A 26,034-nucleotide genomic window follows, 5' to 3' on the forward strand; every position below is an offset into this window, starting at 1 on the left:
ACAAATGTGAAAGGAAACAGCCCTGTCCCGTATGTTCTCTGTCCCTAGCCTGCTTGCAGACTCACCCCCTGAAGCTTGGACTCACCTCCTGAGGTATTCATCTGCTGCATTCATCTGCTGTCCAGTTCTCCCCCCACAGTCTGATCGTCCTCCACTTGGTCTTCTCTCTACCTCTCCTCCTCTATCCCTGACTTCTCTCAACCTAAACTTCCTGCCCTTTCTGATTCACCCCTAGAGAAAGCTGAGTGATCAGGAACAGGAGGATAAGAGTGATAGATTTGACAAGGGATCTAGGTTCAAATTCTGACCAGAACACCTGTGACCCTGGGCAATCTTAATTTCAAAAACTTAATCCTTCTTGTTAGCCAAGACGACCATGAGGGCAGCAGGATGTCCCTTCTGGCTCTAAATCTATGACCCTAAGTGAACAGACCAGAAAGAACTCTGGCTTTTTTTCCCCTGACAGTCTTTTCTCTCCCACACCATCCCTCTTGCTCAGGCCCAAGATGGCACCTAACCACAGCAAAGTTAAGTATGAAATAACAGCTAACTTTTTTGGGTAAAGCACTAAGAAAACCAAAGCACTTTACACATATTATCTCATTTGATCTTTACAATAACCCCGTGAATTAGGTGCTATTATAATCATTCCCACTTTACAGCTGGGGAAAACAGGAGTTAAGTGATTTGCCCAGAGTCACACAGTTAGTTGTGACTGAGGGAGGATTCAAACTAAAGTCTTTCTGACCCCAAGGCTAGTTGTTGCCCAGCTCTTTGTGACAAAGATTTCTTGGCAAAGATACTGGAGTGGTTTGCCATTTTCTTCTCCAGTGGCAAACCGAGGTTAAGTGACTTGTCCAAGGTCACAGAGCAAGGAAATCTCTCAGGCTAGATTTGAACTCAGGTCTTCCTGACTCCAAGCCCAGCATTCTATCCACTTCACCACCTAGCTGTTCCCGCTTCAATGCATCAGTGAGCTGAAGGAGAAGGAGGGCTGAAACTGTCTCACTGCCATCTTCACTCCAAACCACAGATTACCCTAACCTGAAAGCAACTGTGGGTCACATCCACCTAGAGCATTAGCACTGTATCTCATTAACTGAATGACTAAGGAGCCCAGGGTCACTTCTTTGCCTGCACCATGAGAACTGTCAGATATCAGGGCCAAGACTGCTGTCCTCCACCCCCTCTCTGACCACAATTCCACTGAGAACCAGCTGCATTACCCCTCTCACACACAGTTTCCACAGCAACGGCCAGTTCCTCCATAAGGCGCTTAAACAGCTGGATGGGGTTGATAAGACTCAAAGGTCTGGTCATTTAGAGGCTTTTAGCCAGAAAAACCTTTCCTTTGCACCAAGACTGAAATTTCTCCCACCCCAGGGACACATCCCATGTAGCCTTCCGGCAGTCTACTTGTGCATTGCTAGTGACTTTCTCTAGTACTAGGCAATCCTCCTTCTCTACCCTGTACCTCAGTCTACATAGAACTGGGAGAGATAATTATGGTTTGGGGACTGAGTGACTTCTAGATAATCAGAGACTCATAGGGTCTTAGGACTTCATGGCCTTCATCCCTCACCTTCATTTTACAGATGAGGAAACTGAGGTCCAGAGAGTGACAGTAGCATCACAGATTTAGAGCTAGAAAGGACCTTGAAAGTTATCTAATCAAAACCGCTCAGTTTACAGATGGGAAAACTGAGGCCCATAAAGAGAAAGTAGGATCATAGATTTAGAGTTGGAAAGGAGGTTGGAGGTCATCTAATCCAAACCCCCCTGTTTACAGATGAGGAAACTGAGAGCCAGGGAGGTTAAGTGACTTACCCCATGTCATAGCAGTACAAATCAAGAACTAAAATTTGGAGTCTTTTGTCTCCAGATCCAACATTCTCTTAACCAGAGTCACATAGTTAGAAAGTAGCATAGTTGGGAAAGGAAGGCAGGCCCCCTGTCCTTCTATCACAGAATCTCCCTGGGCAGAATCACAGTCATGGGGAATGGGGTGTGAAGCAGGAGCTAGGCTCCTGCTGTTTCTTGGATCAGAAAGGGATTTTTCCTCTGGGCAGCCTCCAAACAGGGCCTCCTCAACCACATTCCCATCTGGGGACTTTTCCACTGCCACCATCCAGAGGATGAGGAGCGAGGAAGCAGGAATAGGGTGGGGGTGGGGGGCTGTCTACTCCAATTCTGGAATTTCCTAGGATTCAAAAGTCTTTCTTTGTTTCAATGCTCTTGTACCAATCTACCTCTCCTATTTTCTGCCCAAAGTGTCAGATGATTCTCTAAAGTTAAAAGGAGTCTAGGGAAATAGAAACTATGGAGGTCAAAGACAAAATATCATGGCACCCAACTAGACTGTCAGCCCTCTGTGGACAGGGACCATGCCTTGTATTCAAATCAATTCAACAAGCATTTATTAAGTCCCTACTATGTGCCAGTTGCTATACACTTGGGAATACAAGTTCCTACTATGTGCCAAGTACTATATACTTGGGAATGCAAGTCTCTACTATGTGCCAGGTGTTATATACACTTGGGAATACAAGTCCCTACTATGTGCCAGCTGCTTTATACACTTGGAAGTACAAATCCCTGCTATGTGCCAGGTGCTATACACTTGGGAATACAAAGACAAAAAAAAAAATCCCTGAATTCAAAGAACTTATATTCTCCTGGGGTGGTGTGTGGGAGTGGGGATAGTATATATAGACATTAATAATTAATACTTATGTAGCATTTTAAAGTTTGCAATGAGTTCTACATATGTTATCTCATTTAATCTTCACAATAGACCTATGAGGTCAGTGCTATTATTATTCCCCATTTTACAAATGAGGAAACTGAGGCTGTGACTTAGCCAAAGTCATACAGCTAGTAAAGTATCCAAGACAAGATTTGAACCCTGATCTTCCAGATTCCAACTCCAGAGCTCTAACCACTGTACCACCTAGATGACTTTCTATATAAAGAAATAAAATACAAAGAAGAGGGCAGGGAGGAATGTTGGTAGTGTTAACTACTTTGGGAATCAGGAAAGATTTCTCATAGGAGCTGAACCAGGGCTTGCAAGAGATGATGACAGAGAGTATTCCAGGTTTAGAGGGAGGACAATGTCATGTGTAGGGAACATCAAGCAGGCACTTTGGCTGGAAGGTAGGAAAGTGGGATGACAGGGTGCCTAGTAATGTGCAATCAGCCTAGAAAGGGAGGGTGAAGTCAGATGAGTTTGTATTTTAGCGTAGAGGCACTAGAATCATCGAGGCTCTCTTTGTACTATATAACCTGCCCCTTGACCCCCTAACCATGTCCCACAAGCTCCCCATGTGGTTTGGAGCCAGGAATTTCCAGCATGTTGAAATTTTTTCATTCATTCCACCTCAGCTGAGCCCTTTGTGGGATTCCCCTTGAATCTACAGGGAAAACGATTGCAAACAGCACTTTGTTTTTGGAGTTGCTATTGTTGGGGCTATTAAATACATGACACGAGAGATTCTATGTGACAAGGAAAAAGTCAGTACAGTGGGATTTTCTAATTTCATTTAATAGTCATTGGAAAAGGTGGGAACACAAAACCTGAATATCTAGTTAGGATTTAAAATGCAAGCTGAGTTTCAACAGGTTCTCACCTGTCCCCACCTGTTTTCCCTTCCCCTTTCTCATAGACATGGGAATACCATATCACCCAGGGAATGGGCACCCCTCTATTATGCTGTCCCCATGTTCTCTACTGCCCCTTCTATCTATCTTTTACAGGTTGTCTCCTCAGTCCTGCTTTCATCATATCCCCAACCCCAATCCCATTCAGTTACCCTTTCCCTCAAACCCTTTTCCAAAGCACATCAGGCCATACTTTCAGGTGAGCAGGAGAGTGCGTGTGCAAGAGAGTGAGGGCTTTTCAGGCTCCTTCTGAGGATCTGCAAGATAGCACATGTGCAAGAGAGCATGTGAGCAAGAGAACACGTGTGCAAGAGAGCGTGTGATCAGGAGAGCGCGTGAGCAACAGAGTGCGCGTGCAAGAGAGCGAGGGCTTCTTAGGCTCCTGCTGAGGATCTGCAAGAGAGCACGTGTGCAAGAGAGTGCATGTGCTAGAGAGCGAGGGCTTTTTAGGCTTCTGCTGTGGATCTACAAGAGAGCGCGTGTGCAAGAGAGTGTGTGTGCAAGAGAGCGAGGGCTTCTTAGGTTTCTGCTCTGTATCAGGTGACCTAGACTCCTCAGAAAGTTGGCCGTGCATCCTCATACTAAAAGCAGATTTCCCTAACTGGAAGGTAGGGAGCTGGAACTGATTCCATTCAAAAATTCATTTCAACAAGCATTTTTAAAGTGCCTACTATGTACAAAGCACTGCACTAGTTAGGCATTGGGGATACAAGGTCCAAAAAGAAACTTCTTGTTATAAAAGGGTTTACATTCTAATAGAGGGAAATAATATGTTACTAATTAAGTAAATCCTGGGCAGCTAGGTGGCACAGTGAATAGAGCACTGGGCTGGGAATTCTGAATTCAAATTTGGCCTCAGACACTTACTAGCTGTGTGACCCTGGTCAAGTTATTTAACCCTGTTTGCCTCAGTTTCCTCATCTGTCAAATGAGCTGGAGAAGGAAATGGCAAACCACTCCAATATCTTTGCCAAGAAAACCCCAAATGGGGTCATGAAGAATAAGACACAATTGAACAACAACAAAGTAAATTCAATGTATTTATAAAGATAAAGGATTTTTTTTTGGATGGAAAGAAAACTAATAACTAGGAAGATCCGGAAAAACCACTTGCCCGAGATTGTACTGAAACTCAATCTTTAAAGGAAGGGAGGCAGGGATTCCAAGAGACAGAGGCAGGGAGGGAGAGCATTTCAAGTGTGAGCACAGCCTATGCAAAGGTATGGAGGAGAATGATAGAGTTTTGTGTACAGAAACAGGCCATTTTGGCTGGCCTGTAGAAGAGGGTGAGGGGAAGTAATCAGAAGCACTTGAAACACCAGACAGGGGTTTACGTTTTTTCCCTAGAAGTAAGAGGGAGCCACCGAAGCTTTCTGAAAAGGAAAGACACATGGTCTGACCTATGCTTTAGGAATATCAACTTGGCAGCTGTATGGAAGACCGGAAAGATTCAAGGCCAAGAGACCAATTAGAAGGTTATTACAATGTATCTCTTTAATGTACCAGTTCCCTGACTCACTTCCTTCCCCTATACAAAAAAAAATAAATAAATAAAAAGTTGGGGTCTCGGAGAAAGGAGGTAGCATAAGAGTAAAACATTGAACCAAACCTCCTTAGCCAGAAACCAGGGACCATTTACAATTTCCTTTGACCCCAGGCCACAAACCAAGGGAACAATCAACCAACAGGAATGTGCTGCCTGCTCGCTATGGTCCAAGCACCATGGTAGGTGATGGATGTACAATAACAAACATGAGAAAACCTTTGCCCTCGAGGAACTTCTATATACAGAGGTGGAAGAGAGAAACAGTTAGCAGGTAATTAACTATAGGATAGGACTGGACTGGTGAATTCATTAGTAGAGGGAATTTCCAGGTGAGGAAAGTCCCACTAGGAAGGCAGGTTGGCACCTTCTCTGTAACTATAGCCTTTTTTTTTGTTGTTCAATCAGTTTCCGTCATGTCTGACTCTTTGTGATCCCTTTTGGGGTTTTCTTGGCAAAGATATGGGAGTAGTTTTCTATTTCCTTCTCCACCTCATTTTACAAATGAGGAAACTGGGGGCAAACAGGGTTAAATGACTTGTCCAGGGCCACACAATCTATGGCAGAGTGAAAACTTGAATCTGGTTTTTCCTAGCTTCAAGTCAAATTCAAGGCATTGCCACAATGCTTCTTACAAACACAGGACATCAAATAAATACAGTGTGATGGGGGAGGGGGGAAGGAACAGGGAAATGGGGGAACAACAACTGAAGGGATAGAGAAGGGCATCTTCAAGGAGATGGTACTGAGGTGGTACGTGAGCTCATCGCTGGAGGCAGCAAAAGATTCTAAGAGGTGGAAGGGAGGAGAAAGAGTATCCCAGGCATGGAGTCAATGAGTCAATATTTATCCAGCGCTCGCTGTATGCCAAGCACTGTGCAAAGCCTGAAACCGAAAGGGAAGGTATGGAAGCAGCCAATGATCCAGTTTGGCTGGAGCATGGAGTGTGTTAAGGGAGAAACATGCTGTCAGCCTGGAAAGCAAGATTGGAACCAGATAGTTAAGGGCTTTAAATGCTAAGAGGAGTTGTTTATTATTTTCATCATTGTTGTTATTATTATTAACAATAGCTAGTAATGTGGAAGTATGTTTTACAAGACATCATGTGTATAATGAGTATTGTATTTCTTGCCTTCTCAATGGCTGAGGGAGGGAGGAGAGGGAAGGAGAGAATTTGGAACTGAAAATAAAAACAAAACTGAAATAAAAAAAAAAGCCCAAGCCAACAATAGCTATTAATTATATAGCACTTTAAGGTTTGCAAAGTGCTTTACAAATATAATGTCATTTCATCCTCACAACAACCCTGGGACTTAGGTACTAATACTATCTTCATTTTAGAGATGAGGAAATTAAGGCACAGGGAGGTTAAATGACTTGTCCAGGGTCATACTAGTATATATCAGAGATCAGATTTGAACTCACTCTAGGTCTAGCTCTCTATCCATTGCCCCAGCTATTTCATAAAACCATAGAAGCTTCTTAAGCCTGGAGAGTGGTTTGTATACACCTGTGTTTTAACTTCACAGTGGGTGAAGGACAGATTAGTAAGAGGAGAGACTGAATGCAGGGCCACCTACACAGTACAGACTAGGGGTTGATGAGGTCCTGAGCCAGAGTGGTTGTGAGGTGAGTAGAGAGAAGGGTGGAGATGCAAGAGATGCTGAGATTGATCTGATAAGATTCCCCACTCTAGTCCAAGACTCCCATTCTAATCCATCTTCCACTCAACTGCCCAAGTGGTCTTCCCAAAATGCAAGTCTGACCATGTCATACCCACACATTCCCTCCCTCGATAAACTCCAAATGGCTGTTTATTACTTCCAGGAACAAATACACGATCTTCTGCCTGGCTTTGAAAGCCCTTCGCAACCTGGGCCCTTCCCACCTCTCCAGTCCTCACATTTTATGCCCTTCTACATTCTCTACCATCTAGCTTTGTTGGCCTTCTTGCTGTCATTCATGGAACATTTTACTGATTGTCCCCTGTACCTGGAATGTTCTCCCTCCTCACCTCTGCCTCCTGCCTTCTTTCCAGACTCAGCTCAAATTCCACCTTCTGTAGGAGGCCTTTCCTGGACCTCCTCCCCTAACTTCTCCAAGTGCCTTTCCCCTGAGATTACTTCCAATTCACACTGTATATATCTTGCATGCACAATTTTTTTGCATGCTTTCTCTTCCATTAAAAATGAGGGCAGAGATCATGTTTTTGTATTCTTTTTATTCCCAGTACCTAGCACAGTGTTTGACACATAGTAAGTGCTTAATAAATGCTTGTTGATTAAGGAGGGAAACAGAGGAATCCAGGATGACTTTAGGAGGAAAGAGGATGAGTTGTGTTTTTGATATGTTGAGTTTGAGGTGCCCATGGGACATCCATATGGAGATGTCTAGCAGGCATTTGGTGATACAGGATTGGAGCTTGGGAGAAAGAAGAGGGAAGGTTGGATAGATATGATGTTGATTGGGGATTCATCTGCATAGAGATAACAGCTGAATACGTGAGAACTGATGAGATAATTAAGAAAAATTATATAGAGAGAAGAGACTAGAGTCCATAACAGAGCCCAGGAATATAGGGCAAGGGATATGGATGATGATACCGCAGAGGACACCCTGAAAGATCAGTAGGACAGGTAAGAAGTGAATGAATTTTGGGGTGTGGGGTAGAAGAGCATAGTTTGAACCAGGTTCACAGGTTCAAATCTCTATAGGCAAGATATGGTTTCCTCCTGGCTGTAATGAAGGGGCAGACTGTGTTGGAAAGGACAAGATAAAGTGGAGCACAGGGCAAGGATTGAGTCTCCTTCCCATTGGCCTACCATGTCCAAGGCTAGGATTCCTAGGAACAAAGAAGGGTTTAAATATTACTTTGCATACCACCAGTATGCAATTCATTTTAAAGTCAAAATACACAGGAACCAGAGGCCCCCATCTTCCTTGTCCCCGTTGTCAGTACACTCATCCATCTATCCATCTGCTGTAGTATCACAGACCAAGAGGTCTATGGAAGGTCTCAATCAGAGACCATCTAGTCAAACTCTAGCATATTATAGATGAGGAAACTGAACTAAGTATTTTAACCCAGGTCGTCTGACCCCAGAGCCAGTCTTCTTTCTACTGTATCAGGCCCCTTCTCATAGTTATGTATGAAATAGATATAATAGCTAGGTGGCACAATGGACAGAATGCCAGGCCTGGAGTCAGTAAGACCTGAGTTCCAATCCAGCCTCAGACACTTATTAGCTGTGTGACCCTCAGCACGTCACTTACCCCTGTTTGCCTCAGTTTCTCATCTGTAAAGTGAGCTGGAGAAGGAAGTGGCAAACCACTCCAGTATCTTTGCCAAGAAAACCCCAAATGGGGTCACAAAGAGACACAACTGAAATGACTGAACAATAGCTGACACAGCGTATAATAGAAGATAAGGAACGGTATCGCCTCATAAAACTACAAGAAGAGATTGGAAAATGAGTCTGCAGATAATTGGGCATGAGACTTAACTAAACCAGATCGTCGAAAGATCATTTATAATCAAACTGGAAGGGCAACAAATAGATGTAAAATAGAATAGATCTGCCAATGTTTCTGGCACTATACTTGAATTCCTAATGAGAGTCAAGTCACTTCCCCAAACTCTCTGCTGACCTTCAAGCTCACCTCTCCTACTACCTTTCAGACATGTGGAACTGGATGTCAATTAGACATTTTAAATTCCATATATCCATAATAGAACTTATTCTCTTTCTTCCTAAACACTCCCCCCGCCCCCATCACCTATCTTCCCTATTTCTGTAGAGGGCCCACACCATGCTCCCAGACCCTCAGGCTGCCAACCTAGGAGTCATCCTGGATTCCTCACTCTCTCTCACTCCGCCACCCCCCACCCATATCCAAGGTGTTGCCAAGGTCTATTGATTTCATCTCCACAACATCTCTGGAGTACCACCCTTTCCTTCCTCTTTCACTGCCATCACCCTGGCACAGGCCTTCATCACCTCACACCTGGATTATTGTAACAGCCTGCTGGTGGATTTGCTGGCCTCAACTCTCTCCCCACTCCAATCCATCCTCCATTCTGCCACTAATGTGATTTTCCTGAAGTGCAGATCTGATCATGTCATCCCCCTACGTAATTAACTCCAATGAATAAATAATTCATATTGCCCAGATTAGGGATGAGCAATCCATTGAGTTACTTCATCAGAATTTCTATATTGGGTAGAAACCACAGATAGACAGTGAGCTGGGCCCAAAACTGAATAGCTGTGTGGAAGCACACTGAATTCTCCCCATGCCCTCTTCAGACTCTGTATTTTAAAATAACATTAGGACCGTCCTTTAGTCTGAAGTCCTTTTTCCATTCTAAATGAGAAACTTACCAGTTTTTCTTTAACTATAAATGTCCAAACAACGTCCCACACTTAGGATCTTTACATCATTCTTATAGAAAGTCCAACCAATTTATAATTAGAATGAACTGGAAGGACAGCCTTCCCTGAAGTGATTAACATAAGAGAAAGAAGAAGGATCAATTCTCCTAATAGAAGCATCTCTTGATTTATCCTTGACCAGTTGGACAGTGGTTAAAGAAGAATTGAATGGTTTTAGGAAAATAATTGTTGAAGAGGTGTCAAAAATTGACTATTGCTACGTGACTTTTGTTCTGTCTTATAAAACAATCTTTTTTTTTTTTAAAGACTTGGTCTCACTATTTCACCTAGGCTGGCGTTATAGTGACTACTCATAAGCCCAACCCCACTGCTGACTGACACAGGTTTGACTTGCTCTGTATCCAACTTGGACCAGTTGCCCTCCTCAGATAGCCTAGTGACACCCCCTCCTCCAAGGGGTTCCTCATATTGGTGCTGCTCCTAATGTGCACCTCCAATTGGCTTTAGCCCTACTGAAGCTCAGAACTGTTGAGCTGAGGAGGTCAATCAGTCACAGCCCCCTCCGGCTCCAGTAGTCGGGTGTGTGCCCCCTCATCTGGCTCTAAAACATACTATTAATTAAACATTTGCCTAAGCTCTGTTACTAAGTTTTATCTTATTGTGGAATTTTATCTTTGTGTGGGAATACTAGACTTTGTAATTCCAAAATGGCTTGGGGGCAGTGGTAAAGATTTTCAAAAGCAGGATGGATTTTTACTCTTTCATTTTTTCTCTCCCTCTAGGCAGAGGTACTTAGAATTAGAATATTTTTGATTAAAAATATTGTCTCTGGCAAGCCTGTGCCCAAAACAAAGAATACAGAATTATTTCTTTCATATTAGTAAGAAAGAGGTCTGGATAACACTTGGAGGTTCTTCTCATCCCTTGCCTAGACTATTATGATTATGATGGCCTTGTAACTGGCCTCCCTGTATCCAGTCACTTTCCCTTCTGATATAACCTCCACACTGCTGTCAAATTGATATTAGCAAAGCCTGTGTCTGACTGTGTCATTCCCTTGCTCAAGAAGCTTCCCCAGTATCCCTGGGCTAAAATACTGATGAGATTTAAAGCCAGACTGTAAATATAGCGCCAGCCTATTTGCCATGGTTGATTATACATCATAGCCCCGTAGGCACTTGGCCCTGTAGCCAAAATTGCCTACCTGCTGTTGCTGTTACAGAACATTTCACTCTCCATGCCTTTGCCTAGGCTGTGCTCCTTGTTCTCCTTCCTTATCTCTGCCTCTTGTAACCCACAAGACTCATCCCCATCACGTCCTTCAAGAGGACTTTCCTGATTTCTTCCAATTGTTGGTGTTTCTCCATCCCTCAGTACAGTTACTACATATTAATTTTGTCTATATTTTCGGCAGTTAGGTAGTGCAGTGCATAGAGCTCTGGGTCTGCAATCATGAAGTCCTGACATTAGGTCCAGCCTCAGACACTTATTGGCTGTGTGACACTGGGTAAATCACTTAACCTCTGTCTGCCTCAGTTTACTCCTCTGTAAAATGGGGATCATAATAGCACCTAATTTGCAGAGTTGTGGTAAGGATAAAATAAAGCCATATTTTAAAGTGATATATAAATGGTATTATTATTATTATTTCTTATTATTTACATATTGTATCTCCCTAGTAAAATGTAAAGTCCTTGAAGGCAGTTCATGTTTCATATTTTTATTTCCGGCACCTACCACATCATAGGGGCTTTATAAATAATTGCTGATTGATCTGGCAAACTGCAGATGGTTCTCAAGTTGCTCCCTAACCAGAACCACAACAACAAAACCTAACCCTTCAACCACAAAAAGTATCTTTTCAAATACCGGCATTCCTCTAGTAATGCTAAATGGTGACGAATCATGGAACAACCAGAATTATGGCTGACACTAAAGACAAAGGAGAGACACACTGTACACACGTGGGAGTAAGGTGATGCATATCACCAACGATGGTGTAAGAAAGGGATCCCGGAGCTATCCCTTACTATAGAAACGTACGGCAGAGAAAGAAACTGAGCTGGTAACAATGTGTGACAAGATCCCATGTGTAGAGAGGCCCTCACTCGTGTGGTGAGGCTCCAAGTATGGTAGCTCAAGCACAAGGAAGCCTGTCCCCACTCACTGCCTATAGTCAGATCAGGGACAACAGATGGCTATCCCAAGAGTGGCCCATACCCATGAAACCAAGAGGAATGCTTCGAATACACTGGTATCTTCCAGGAAGGGCAAGGGCAAGAATTACACAAGATGAGAAGGCCTAGACAGGTTGTGATTAATACTGGCAGAGGGAATGCCTTTGTTGTTCTTTGGAGCATTTTGAAGGACTGCCTCACTGCCTTCCAGAGGAAGTCTGGACTCTTCCAGTATCCGGTCCCCAGCAGGCCTTATCAGTGGGCAGGGGTTGTTTGATCCACCTCATTATACCCAGGTGGGGCAGCTCCTAAATCATCCTATTCAGTGGGCTTTGGATCTTTCCAAAAGTGGGTTTATAATCAAAGCTATTTATAGCAGTATAAAGAAGTGCTCTAAATCACTTTTGATTAGAGAAATGCAAATTAAGACAACTCTGAGTTACCACTTCACGTCTATCAGATTAGCTAATATGGCAAGAAAAGGACAATCATAAATGTTGGAGAGAATGTGAGAAAACTGGGATACTAATGCATTGTTGGTGGAGCTATGAACTGATCCAACCATTCTGGAGAGCATTTTGGAACTATGCCCAACCAAACTGCATACCCTTTGATCCAGCAATACCACTACTAGGTCTGTATCCCAAAGAGATCATAAAAAAAGGGAAAGGACCTGTATGTACGAAGATATTTATAGCGGCTCTTTTTGTGGTGGCAAAAAAATTGGAAATTGAGGGGATGCCCATCAATTGGGGAAAGAATGGCTGAACAAGTTGTGATATATGAATATAATAAAATACTATTGTGCAATAAGAAATGAGCAAGCAGATTTCAGAAAAAATCTGTAAAGACTTGTATGAACTGATGCAAAATGAAATGAGCAGAGCTAGAAAAACATTACACAGTAACAGCAACATTATGTGATGATTAACTATGACTTAGCTCTTCTTAGCAATACAATAATCCAAGACAATTACAAAGAACTCATGATGGAAAATGCTGTCCATATGCAGAGAAAGAACTGATGGACTCTGAATGCAGGTTGAAACATACTATTTTCATGGGGCAGCTAGGTGGCGCAGCAGACAGAGCACTGGCCCTGAAGTCAGGAGGACCTGAGTTCAAATGTGGCCTCAGACCAAACACTTGTCACTTACTAGCTGTGTGACCCTGGGCAAGTCACTTAACCCCAATTGCCTAAAAAAAAAAAAAAGAAAAGAAACATACTATTTTCGTGTTATTCTTTACATGGCTTTTCACTTTTAGTCTGTTTCTTCTTTCACAACTGTGACTAATATGGAAATAGGTTTTATATGATTACACATCTATAACCTATATCAAACTGCTTACTATTTTAGGAAGAGGGGAGGGGAAGGAGGGAGGGAGAAAAATTGGGAACTCAAAATTTAGTAAAAATGAATGCTAAAAATTATCTTCACATATAATTGGAAAAAATAAAATACTATTTTTTAAAAAATGGGTTTACAGAAGGCACAAAACTTCCATCAATTAAGGAATTATGGAAGGGGTAATTATCCTGGCTTGGAATCCCCACAGACATTCAAAGGGGAACAGACTATGGAAGAGAGCTCCAGGCCTTGCTGTAGAACCACAGCAGGTAGTACCACAAAATAAGCACAGTGCGGCTCAGGAGACAGGGTTCTGCTCCCCACTGTAAGTCCTTGGGCTATTCAATCTCCTTGTCTTTATCCTCATCTGTAAAATCAGAGGGCCAGATTATGAGGTCTAAGGTTTGTGTGATGTTCAAAGGGAAGAGGTTCTCAAAAAACAACATATTTTCTTCATTAATCACTCACCTAAAGTGAGAGCTGTTGACCCATTTCCAAGGGCTGGACTCTTCCTTTCCCCTCCCTTCCCTCTGCCCTGTTTTTCCAAGAAGTTTATTGTTGGTAATAAAGATAAGTCCCTTCCTTCCCACTTACTGATCCTTATCCCTCCTCTCCTCCCTTATTGTCTTTCTTCTTCTTCCCCTCCTCTTCCTCCTCCCTTTCACTTTAGTCCACTACATCTTTCCCCTTCCCCTTTCCATCCCCCTTCCCTTTTTGCTTCCCCCCAGGAGAGGCAGCTAGGTAGCACAGTGGGTTGAGCACTGAACCTGGAGTCAGGAAGATCTGAGTTCAAAGTCATCCTCAGACACTTGCTGGTTCTGTCACTCTGGGCAAGTCACCTAACCTCTCGCTGTTTCAGTTTCCCCATCTGTAAAATGGGGACAATAATAACACCTACCTTCTGCAGTTATTGTGAGGATCCAATGAGATATTTGGAAAGTGCTTTGCAAATCTTAAAACTCTACATAAATGCTACCTTTTATTATTATGTTTAAATCTGTGTGAGCCAATGATGAATATCTAACCTCTAATCTTCCTCTCTTCTTTTCCCTATTTTGTCCCTCGTCTTCTCTCTCCTCCCACACCTCTTCTTCCCATCCATTCTCCCCTTCTTCTCTCCCTTCTTTTCTCCCTTCCCTTATTCCCTTCTCCCCTTTCCTCTCTTATTTCTCTTCTTCCCCTTCCTCTCTCCCTTCTTTTTCTTCTTCCTCCTCCATTCTTTTCCCATTTTGTCTTCAACCACATACCATTTTAGTGCCTCAGCTCAAAAAAAAAAAAAAACTTTTTTTTTCCATCAGGAAGAGCAGGGGAGAGGTTTCTTGCAAGGAAATTTTGTTTCATTCATTCATTGCATTTGTATCTACAGTACCTATTACCTTCTTGGAACAAAGTAAGTGCTTGTTGATTGCTTGATTGATATTGATGGTGATTGAGGAAATGATGGGTAATAAGAAGAAATATGATCCATACAAGGAATTTTTTTGGCTCCAGCTGTAATCTGATCCGCTCATGTCACGGGGAGACAGGAAGTAAAGAGGGAACACCCTGTCACTTTTCAGTTATCTAAAATACCTGTAGTCAGAGGCTGGAGAATAGCTGCTGATTTGCATGTTACTTTGCATTTCATTTGCATGGGATAGTCATTCTCTGTCCTCATGCAAAAAAATCTTATCTCCCAGGGCCTCCTTCTGGTCCTTTTTCCTGGGACATGAGGAAAGGGATGAGAGATAGCAATCAATAGATGTCTACCGAGCACCTTCCTTGGAAGTAGAAACAACTCCTTATTGTTGGAGGGAATCAGAGATCCTAATATAGATCATTAGAGTACCACAGTACAAGGGAATGAACCTTGGGGATTTGAAGGCAGAAGATGTTGGTTTAAATCCTGCCTTTTTTACTGTGTGACCAAGGGCCAGTCATTTAACCTCTCTGGGTCTCAGTTTCTTTATCTGTAAAATTAATGGGTTGGACTAAGATGGCCTCTAAGGTCCATTCCAGCTCTAAAGCTAGGATGATCCTAGGATGCTAATGGATCACACCCACATAGCATGTCCCAAAAGTCTTAGTGCTATAATAGCCTAAAACTGAACTAAGACTTTTGGAATACCCTATATGTATAGATTAACATTTTCATGATTTTGTCATTGTGGGTATTCCTTCTGCTAACACAAATTTAATACCTTTTTAGAACTCAATAGATGGTCTTGCTGGTCACTTATGAGGTCCACCTCTGAGCCCTTCCAACTGGGTATAAGAAACTAAAATTGTGCTCAAATGCTACAGCCTTCAACAATCCTGGGTCACTCGACAAGCTATTCTAGAGCATTGGAAGAGGAAGACTTCAGCAGCCATATGGTATTTTAAAGATGATAAAGTGCTTTTCTACAATCCTATAAGGTAGGCAGCACAAGTACTATTATGTCTATTTTATGGATGAGTAAACTGAAGTTCAGGGAAGGTTAAATGACTCGCCCATGGTCACATAACTATACACAGTGGGCATTCAATAAAGAGCTGGAGGTTGTCATTATGAGGCCAAGTTGGCCCTTGGCAATATATGTGACACCCTTTTGACACACATTTCCTTTGGCACACTCAGACTCTCCCTGCAAAAAACACATCCACATTTAGGAATCGTGTGGTCAGTCCCTCACGCTTAGAAATTTATTTGTGTTAGATCTCATTCCCAAAGCCACAAGCTCCGCCTTGAGAAATGACAATAAACTACGCCATTAAACAATCCAAGTTAATAAATTCCCCAGAGTTTGGCTTACTCAGCTCTGCTCAGATGTCAGTAGACCTAACCTTGGGCACAGTTGGTCTTCAGTACCCTTATAGTCCTCCAGTTCCTCCTTGGCACCATACCAGGTATATTATATGCTGTCAGTTGCCTGCATAGGTCTCCCAGACTTCCCCTAGAAGGAACAGTGCTCTATGCTATGGTGAAGAGAACTTCTTTCCTTACAGTAACCCAAGAAAATGGACTCATCCTATGGCTCATTCCTTTGGTACCCTTAGATGGGTCAAAAGACAATGGGTGAATAAGATAAAATAGAGGCATCTGGGTGGCAGGGTGGATAGAGCCCTGCCTCAGATACTAGCTGTGTGACCCTGGGTAAGTCACTTATGCTTTCTCAGCCTCAGTTTCCACACCTGTAAAATAGAAATAATAATAGTACCTACCTCCCAGGGCTATTGTGAGAATCAAATGGGATAAAATATGAAGAGAATTTTGCAAACTTTAAAGTGCTATATACATGCTAGCTATTATGATTTTATTATTTATAAATCATCTCATGTACAAGTTTAGGTATGAACTAGATGGATTTTGCCTTCCAATTCTGAGACTTTGTCAATCACTTCTACGTCCTATGATACCTGTTCAAGAACAAAAATGCAAGTTAAGATGTAGTCTACAAGAAAAGCCTCTTATACTGAGAATTTCAGGCTAGAAGATAGATTAGCAGGTGAGATGTTCAGGTGGGCGTGTGGTTCTGTCCATGGTCCTGACTCCAGGGAAAGTTTCAGGGGTCTCGCCCCTACAGTGGAATCTCTACATCAAGCCCTACATGGAATGTAGAAGTAATTGAGGAAGTTGACCTCATTGGGTCACTTTCTAGAAAAGAAAAGAGTCCCACCCTCCATCCTTTCTTTTTAATACTTACCCTCAGCCCTCACTCCACCCCCATAAATCCATAAATGAGCTGACAAACTAAGTCTGTGTCTACCCACTATAAGCTAGCTCAAAGGCCCTAGGACTAAAGCCCTTGTTCCACGTATCTTCTAAATCCTATTCATTTTAGTCCTTGGGCCACAAGACATAGAGGGTAAGATGACTGGATCTCTTTTAGACCAGCCACCTCATTAGGTCAGTTTAGTTCTTGAGGTTGACAGGCAGGAGTGACCTAGAGCAGAATTATAAGACCCCTGAAGCATTCTCCCTTATCTTGTCTTCTTCAATCAATCTTTTTCTTCTTTCTTCCTACCTCAAATCTTTGAGTTAGTGTCTATCTAGGTTTTGAATCTTTTCCTGTGGAAAAGTTCAGGGCTAGAGGTGTCAAGGCCAAAACTAGTGGGTTCTCAGTCAAGTTTGGAAAACATTTGTCCCTCTCCCCAGGTTAGTTGGTGAAACTCTTCTTCTCTTTCTAGGCCTCACCTGAAAAGTAAGGAATGTTGCTGGAAGATGTTCAGATCACCCTCAATTGTTAAACCACAACTTTCTCTACCTCCCAAGTCACCAAGCAAAAACAATATATAATGCCCAGCATTCAATTCACAAAGCAAGAGCTGTTATCAAGGAAATCTGCATGTGGGTACACAAAGGGGAAGTTGGCACTGGGACTCCAGGAGGAGCTAAAAATATTTAAGCACTGTAAAAAAAAGGTAACCTCCACTGAAGGCTCATTGCAGCTTGGAGGTGACTTGAGTACTCAAAGGCAGCTTTGGCTACAGGTTCATCAAACTGAAAAAGTATCAGATAAGGGTCCTGTTGTTAAAAGACAAGCATAATTAAATTCAAAGAGGCACATCTCCAGGCTGCCTGAAAGGTGATGGATTTTTTTTTTTTTTGCCATAGCAACTTTCCAAGACTCTGTTTCAAGAGTTCCTGACCTTTTTGTGTGTGTCATGGATGCCTTTGGCAGCCTGTGAACCCTTTCTCAGAATAAACTTTAAATAAATACATAAGATTATAAAGGTAACCAATTATATTGGAATACTGTAGTCAAAATGTTTTTAAAAAACAAGTGAATGAACCCCAGGTTAAGAACTCCTGCTCCATTTTATTATAGAGGAGCTGCCATCTGTGTCGGCCATGAAATTGTAGGTCCTCAAAGTCCAAAGCATATCAAGGATAAAGAGGATCGGCCCAGTTATGACAATTGATCCTAGAATCCAGGGCAAGATGGAATTCCTGTCTCTCTGCAATCAGTCAGCCCTCAGCATCCTTGGACATTCATTCCCTTCCTGAAGGGTTTAGCTTCTTATCCGAGGTACCTGAGCCACCTGAGTGATCAGCAGAAATTTCCACCCACATTTTGTAAGGTGGTAGTTTATAGTAATAAGAATAACATTTACATTGTGCTTTAAAGTTTCGATGTTATGCAATTTGATTCTCACAACCACTTTGTGAGGTAGGTGCTATTACCATACCCATGTCAAAGCTTGGTTTCCTCATCTGTAAAACAAAGATAATGACACTTGCACTCCCTAACTCATAGGGCTGTTGTGAGGAAAGGGTTAAAGAACTCTGGAAATATGAGCTTTCTTTATTATGCCATAGTTCCCTAAATGTCTGTCCTTGCATCTCTCAGACAAAGGCAACGCTGGTCATATTCTCTGCCTGACCCATGAGGATGAGAGAATGGGTGACAGGAAGCTAATTAATATTAATTAGCCCAACATGCCAACCTCTGGACCCTGGTGAGTGACCAGCCCTGAGTGGGATCCATCCAAGATTAGGTGAATGGGTGACTAGTCACAGTGTCTCTGGTTACTAGAGTTTTACACTTCAAGGCTAGGATTTAATAACAAAGAGAGAATCCACTTCCTTATGAAACTTTCATCTAGAGCAGGGGAAGCCATAGGAATCAGAGAAAAGCCAGGGCCAGGTCCACCCCACCCCCACACCAGCCAGGGTAAGCACCTGGCACCTGGCTCTCTGCCAGCCCAAACACTGGGCACTTCCCCACCCCTCTCCAGCTCAGCTCTTAGTCTACCAGGAAAACACCTGGGAGGTCAACAGGCTAACTCAGATCAGCTCCTCATGAATACTGTTACTGAACAGGAAAGCCTAGCCCACTCCAAGAGACCTATTTGGGAAAACATAGAACAAGGAATTGGAGTAGGGGTGGGACACAACCATCTTTTTGACTTCTTTGAGTGGTAGCAACCAAGTGTCTCAGAGAAGCAAGAAGTTGCCCCTTCTCACAAGGAAAGAAAATCTGCTTCATTGTCATTAATCATCCTGGCTGCCTCCCATCCACATCTTACATCCAAGTCCTGGAAAACCCTGGATTGGGCTGGCTGACTATGCTCCTCCTAGCCCTAGATCTGGAATGCTCTCTCTCCTTTTTAGAATTCCTAGTATCCTTCAAAGATCAGATGCCACCTCCTCCTAAAAGACTTTCCTGATTGCCTTCAATTACTAACACAACTTTTTCTCTCTAAATTATATTTAATTATTTGTGCGTATGCTGTATCCTCCCAGGAGAGTATAAGAACCAGTAGTCCCCACCCCATTTCCTTTTTTGGTCTTTGTAACCCCATACCCACACAGGGAATTGGCCTTGGGACCAACAAGACCTGTTCTAGTCCTTCCTCTGACACCTGCCTATGAGATCCTGGGCAAATCATTTTATCTCGAGTTGCTAGGCAACTTTCCAAGCATTTCAGCCTATGTTCCCTAATCAATGAAATCGCAGGTCCACTCCCTATCCCCATCTCCAGCACTTAAGAGAAGCTTAATGAAACTGTGTTGAATTAAGCTGGCTTCTCCTTACATCTGGACTTGGTGAGGCTGGAGGTCGTGGGGACAGCTAGTAAGACAGAGCCACATCTGAAAAGTCCCTAGCGAAACAAGATATCCAAGTGCTATTTGCGGGATGGGATGTGGGGGAACTCTCTTCTTCCCAGATCCTAGAAGTCTCTGAAATCGGAGTTTAATCACAAAGTTCATGCAGGGGCTGGGGGTAGGGTTCCCTTAAGGAAACCGCTAGTTATTGCTACTTTTCTTCCAGCTCGGTCTCCTCCCTCATAAAGAACTGGTGAAGTTCTCTGACTGGAGTTCCCAGCTTCCCCTTTTCCACACGTCTCCTCATTGCTCTCAAAAAAAAAACCCCAAAAAAACACCAAAGCAAAACCAAAACAAACGTAAACAACAACAACAACAAAAAACAACCCATCAAATCTATGTGTTGAATGGGACTGAGGCGCTCACGGAGAGAGTCTAGGGTACAGGCGGTGACCAGTGAGCATCCTGCGAGATCCTCCCTGGCCCAAGCACAGGCTCTTTTCAAGGGGGCTCACAATGACATACTGTCTGTCCTGTCTGTCCCCTTAGGTTGGGCATTCAGGGTGTTCACACTGAGTCCTGTGCCAGGGAAGCCCTCACCAACTCCCCTAACTGGAAAATGTACCGTTCCCCCTCCCAGGTAATTTCCCCGGGAAGCAATAGGCCCTTCCTTCCTGCCCCGGGGCTTCTTCCCTGCCTCTGCCCTTCCCCTGTCCCAGGAAGGACTCCTCTCTTCCTCGGCGCCTCACGGCCTGCCGGACAGTGGCACTGCGCTTACCGCGCCTTACCCAGAACTTGGAGGCGAGCTCCCCAGAGCTGCACAGGGCATCCATGGCGCAGAGCGGAGCCGAGTCGCGCCAAGCAGAGCCTTGAGCACCCGCCGAGACAGTGGAGGGTGTGACCGCCGCAGAACCGCCCCAACCCTTCTTCACCCTTTGCACCCGTAGGAACGCCCCCACTCGTCCCTGGACCCCGCCCGTCCCCCTAGTGAGTTCTTCCCCCCCTGCCTCTCAGACTTCTTGCGAAAGCAGTCCCTGGGGAGCTTGGCCCGGGACGCTGGAGGAGAGAGGGAGCGTGATTATGGTTGCGTCAAGGAGCTCCCCTATACCCCACCCTGAAAGTGACTTTCCCAGAGTGAGGAGAGTCCGGAAGAATCGAGAGTCTTAGCCACTGAGATAAAGGGTCTCAGATAGAGACCTTTCCCCTAAATAATAGGCACTTGGGGGTTAAAGTCTTCCTGTCCACTTCTTCACAAAATAGGACATCATCATTCAAAAGTCCATCCTGCTAAAGCTAACTGGGGACAGATCAGAGGCTACACAACGGAGAGGATTAAACCCTCTCCCACCCACACCCTACCCCCAAGAGAAAAAAGAGAATGTCCCTAAATTCTAAATTCAAAACCATTTAGCCTCCAGTGCCCAGGTCTTCACTGTCCTGGGTGATGTATTCAGGTGAAACAGGACCAGTCAGTCAGAGACTGCTGGTTGAGGCAAACTGAGGAAAGGAGAGTTTTGTGTCTGTTATCCAAATGATTGGTGCCAAGTCTCCTGAGTTGATGAAAGTCAACTGGATGTACCCCAAAATAAATGTCTTCTGAGTTACTGACAAAAGCTGTCATCAGGGTCGGTGCTGGGCTGGAAGGGGCGGGATGCAGGTTTTCACAGCTGGCTGCTTTACCCAGCAGGCCCTCAAAACAGGTCCCTACCATCTACTTCCAGCGCTCTCTCTGTCTTTTTCTCCCTCCCTTCCTCCCTCCCCCCCTTTCTCCCCCCCCCTTTCTCCCCCTGTCCCCCCCCCCCCCCCCCCCCCCCCCCCCCCCCACCAGAAGGAAGGAACAAAATTACAAGATGTCACTTAGTAGCATGGACGGCCTCCTACCTGCTCCTGCCCCTGCTCCTTGGTCTTCATCCCTCCCCAGGCCTCCCCAGCTATTCTGTCTTGCCCTTTCCCAGCTCTTTGGCTCTGGTGCATGTTCTAAGGCAAAGGTGTTTTTCTTCTTTGGCTCCTTCCTGGACTCCTCCACAATGGTGGGTGGGCATCAGCCACTGAGATAAAGTAAAAACAGCCAAAAAGCTCTGGCTCGCCCTCTCTCTCTCTTTTTTTTTCCTTCATTCCTCCCTTCCTCCTGACTTTCTCATACCACTGTAGATTCCAGCTCACCAGAGAACACTGGCTTAGCCCTTTGTTTGCCTTTGCTACAAAGGACTGGGTCACAGGTGAAATCTAGGCATAGAAACTAGATGGGGCCTGCCCTGAAGGACATATTAGGGTAGGGTGGGGCCTGAGTAGAAATCATAGCCTTTTTTCTATCATCCCTTTCCCTGTGGCTGCCTGGGCCCTAAAGAATTTCCCAATAGGCCAAACTTTCACTAATCCAGGTTAGTCTCTTTCAGATACAGACAAGTGCTTTTGGGAGTAGATTTCTGGGTCTGCCTCATTGTATTCCCCCACCCTTTTTTGAGAACTTCAATCTCCCCTCTTTAATTCTCTTCCATCAGTGGCACTTAGACTTTAGGGTCAGGGGATTGAAAAATCTTCACCAGTCTTAAAAGCTCCCACCCCCATGGTTAGATCCTCCATCTTCTTCATTCCCTATATTTAAAATGGGATCACACCAGTCTGTCTCTGCAGAGGGACACTTATCCTCTCTTCTTATCTTCCTTTCCCTCTGTTTTCACTTTCCTTCTCTTCCCTCCCCCTCTCTCCCCAGCACTAGCCACCATACCTACCCTGGTGTGATTAGATAATGTCTCAGGTAATGATAATAGCTCATGTTTCTATAGGTAGTCCTTTAAATTGCTCTTGCTAAGCCTTTTCTCATAATGACTGTTGAGATAAGGAATACAGGTGTCACCCCTATATTATGGATGAAAGAGAAGTTCTCAGAGAAGTTAATTGACTTGCCCAAGGTGACACAATTGACAACGGTGGCAACCAGGATTCAAACCCAAGACTACCAATCCCAGGACCTGTATTCCTGCCATAGGAACTTGGAGATCAGCAATTCAGAAATAAATGTATCATAGGTTCATTACTGATAAAGTTCAGACATAGGGATTCCCCCATTCCCCACCATCAGGTATTTGGGTGATCTTATTGGGTAAGATTCTTGCTGGGGGTGGGGGAAGGATAAGGCTAGAGTCTCACTGGGAAGGAAGACCCTTCACCTTCAGAGAAAATATAGAAGACTATGTCTAACATTCATCTCCTCTCTGGTCTTAATCTCTATCTCCTTGCCACAGGATAACTGGACTTTGCTCTTGAGCCACTTGATCCTAGATAATATTGATAATAATAATTAATAATAATAATAATAATAATATCTTTCATATTATTATAACATCATCATTATTAGAAGAGAAGCAGTTGTATGAGAAGAAATCTTTGTATCAAATTTTCCAAATAAGGGTTTGGTACCCAAGATATATAGTTGGCAGAAATATATACTATTAAAAGCCATTCTCCAACAAATAAATATACAAAGGATATTGTGGGGATAAAAATTTTTCGACCTACGATAAGAGAGACTAAGGCAGAGCTCTGAGCCAATGGCCCTTTATTAAAGGGTCCATGGTCCCCTCTAATGAAGTGGACCTCAGATTTTCCTCACAATCTGAGATGCCCCCTTCCTCCATGGCCCTATTTTTATGGGGTTAGATATCTAGACATTCAAGAACAGCTATACCGAATACAGAATAATTCCATTGGTTGACATATGATGTGTAGGCTAAGATAAGCAAAAATGATCTGTCAGTAGGTCACAAGTTGGGCAAAGTAAGGAATATCTTCACTGACTAGGTGGTCACAAGATGTTCATAAGATGGTCGCCTGCTTGTGTTGGATAAGAGAATGGTCCAGAGGTACAAAAATAAATTGGGGGACTTTCGGTGCAATTAAGTCACCTCCATCACAGTGGGCTTGGTCACCCATGACAATGAAAAACAAGAGTGGAGGGCCCCTAGTTAACTTCCTATGATTAAGCAAGTGAATTTTCAATCTGTAGCTCACAGCTCTGGGGTCAGATATACAGAACTTATAATCATTATCCCTATAGAATCACATCAAATTGATTGATACTGATTGGAATAGATTGGAATAGGAATCCTCAATGAATCAATTTTCTCATTTACCCCTTGGATTCACAGAAAGACCTAAGTCTTTCTTTGGATTGCTACAATCTAAGTGCATAAAGGGCAGTCCTCCATGTGTGATGCAAAACCAGAAGGGGGCAGTCCCCTCACCAAGGCACAAAGGTGACATTAGCAAAGAGGGAAATGGGCACAACTTATGCTGATAATATTCTATTTGATTAAACAATAACTCAATAAATGTCTGAAGTGACTCTCTCACTAAGAACCACAACAGACAGGGTCCCTTCTAGTAAAACACATCCTATAAGATAACTATTAACAGTATATGAAAGAATCTTCCAAATCACTAAAATAATAAGAGAAATGCAAATTGAAACAACCCTGAGGTTTCACCTCATACTTGGCAAATTGGCAAAGATGACAAAAGATGAAAATAGTCGACGTTGGAGAGGTTGTGGAGTAAGAGGCACAACTAATGCTTTGTTGGTGATCTGAATAGAGCAATCATTTTGGAAAGCAACTTAATATTATACAAATAAAGTGACTAAAAAGTCCATATCCTTTTGACTCAGAGATTCCACCATTAGCCACATACCCCTAGGAAGATCATTGATAAAAACAAAGTCCTACATACACCAAAATATTTACAGCAGCATTTTTGGTGTTAGCAAAGAATTGTAAACAAAGTAGAAGGCCATTGATTGGACAATGGCTAAACAAATTGTGGGTCATAAGAATAGCTACATCCTGCGTTAAGGTTTTACAAAGCATTTTATAACTATCATCTCATTTGACCTTCGCAACAATTCTGAGATGTAGATGCTATTATTATCTCCATTTTACATCTGAGAAAATTGAGACAAACAGAAATTAAGTGACTTTTCCAGGGTTACACAATAAGAATGTGTCTGAGGCCACACTTGAACTCAGGACTTAATGATTCCAGGCTCAGAACCCTATCCACTGCATCACCTAGTTGAATGTCATGTTTTGTATGATGACAATGATAAATACAAAGACACATGGAAAGAAGTGAAGTGATGCCAAATGAAGTAATCAGAGCCCAGAAAACAATATACATAATGACTACAACATTGTAAATGGTGGAAAAACAACCACAAAACAGTGGAAAATTAATGTTGCAAAATTACAAAGAACAAGCATGGTCCAAAAAAAGAGATATGAAAAGACATCTTCCTGCCTCCACTCCTTTGCAGAGGGGGAGGTTCACAGGTATATATATTTTCAGATTTTTTTTTTGCTGTGTTGGCTGAATTTGCAGATTTTTCTCTTTCCTCTTATTATTTTTGAATTCTTTGTTATATGGAATGGTTCTCTAGGAAGGAGCAAGGGAAGGGATGCAAAGGGAAATTTAGGCAATTTGAAATCAAAATATCAATAAAAATTTATGCTTTAAACATTAAGGTAAGCCCCTTGAAGGCAGGGACCTACTTGCTTGCTTATATTGGTTTTTTAAATAATTTTAATCTTTTTAAAGTAACAAGTATTTTAAAAAACTAATCTATTTCTCCTACTAACCCTCTTGAGCAAATACTTCTAAAAACCCTAAAAACCAAATCCCTCACTATATAACTACATAGTTCGACAAAACAAATTCCCACATTAGCCACGTCCAAAAATGTATGTTTCTCTCTGCATTTTAAATTTGTCACCTCTTTGGGAGGAGGCGAGTGGTGTGTTTTATCTTTATTCTTTTGGAGTCATGGTTTCTCATTGTGTTGGTCACACTTCTAAGTCTTTCAAAGCTGTTTTTCTCTATAATGTTGTAGTCATGATACAAATTGTTCTCTTAGTGCTGCTGACTTGGCTCTGCATCATTTTGTGACATCATCCTCATTTACTCTAGAGTTATTCATTTCATCATTTCTTATGGCACAATAATATTCTATTACATTCATATACTACAATTGGTTTAGCCATTCCCCAATAGGACACCCCTTCCCTTGGTTTCCAGTTTGAGGCTGCCACAGAAAAAAGATTCTATAGATATTTTTGTACTTACAGATTCTTTTCCTTTTTCTTTGATTCCTGTGGGGTATAGGCCTAGTAGTGATATAGTTGGGTCAAAGGGCTGCTTGCTTGACTATGTGCTCTTAGCACAGTACCTGGTACATAGTAATCTGTCTATCTATCTATCTATCTTTCTATCCAGCCAGCCATCTATCTATCTATCCATCCAGCTATCTATCTCTCCATTATCTATCTATCTGTCTGTCTATGTATCCATCTATCCAGCCATCTATCTATTTTTCTACCTGTTGCTATTTCTATCTCTCTATCCATCC

General features: G+C 42.9%; 1 protein-coding gene across 2 annotated transcripts in view; it reads right to left on the reverse strand.

Annotated features, from left to right (window-relative positions):
* Positions 1-20,523, reverse strand: part of ABCC3 (ATP binding cassette subfamily C member 3) — a 34,956-nt gene extending 14,433 nt beyond the window's left edge. For both annotated transcript variants that reach the window (XM_027870577.1, XM_027870576.1), the window contains exon 1: positions 20,423-20,523. In XM_027870577.1, the coding sequence (XP_027726378.1) occupies positions 20,423-20,467 (45 nt within the window). In that variant the 5' untranslated portion in view covers positions 20,468-20,523. The remainder of the gene's footprint in view (positions 1-20,422) is intronic.
* Between the last annotated feature and the right edge of the window lie 5,511 nt (positions 20,524-26,034).

Source organism: Vombatus ursinus, unplaced genomic scaffold (genome assembly GCF_900497805.2).
Source record: "Vombatus ursinus unplaced genomic scaffold, bare-nosed wombat genome assembly UNPS02014797.1, whole genome shotgun sequence".
Taxonomy (NCBI): Eukaryota; Metazoa; Chordata; class Mammalia; order Diprotodontia; family Vombatidae; genus Vombatus; species Vombatus ursinus.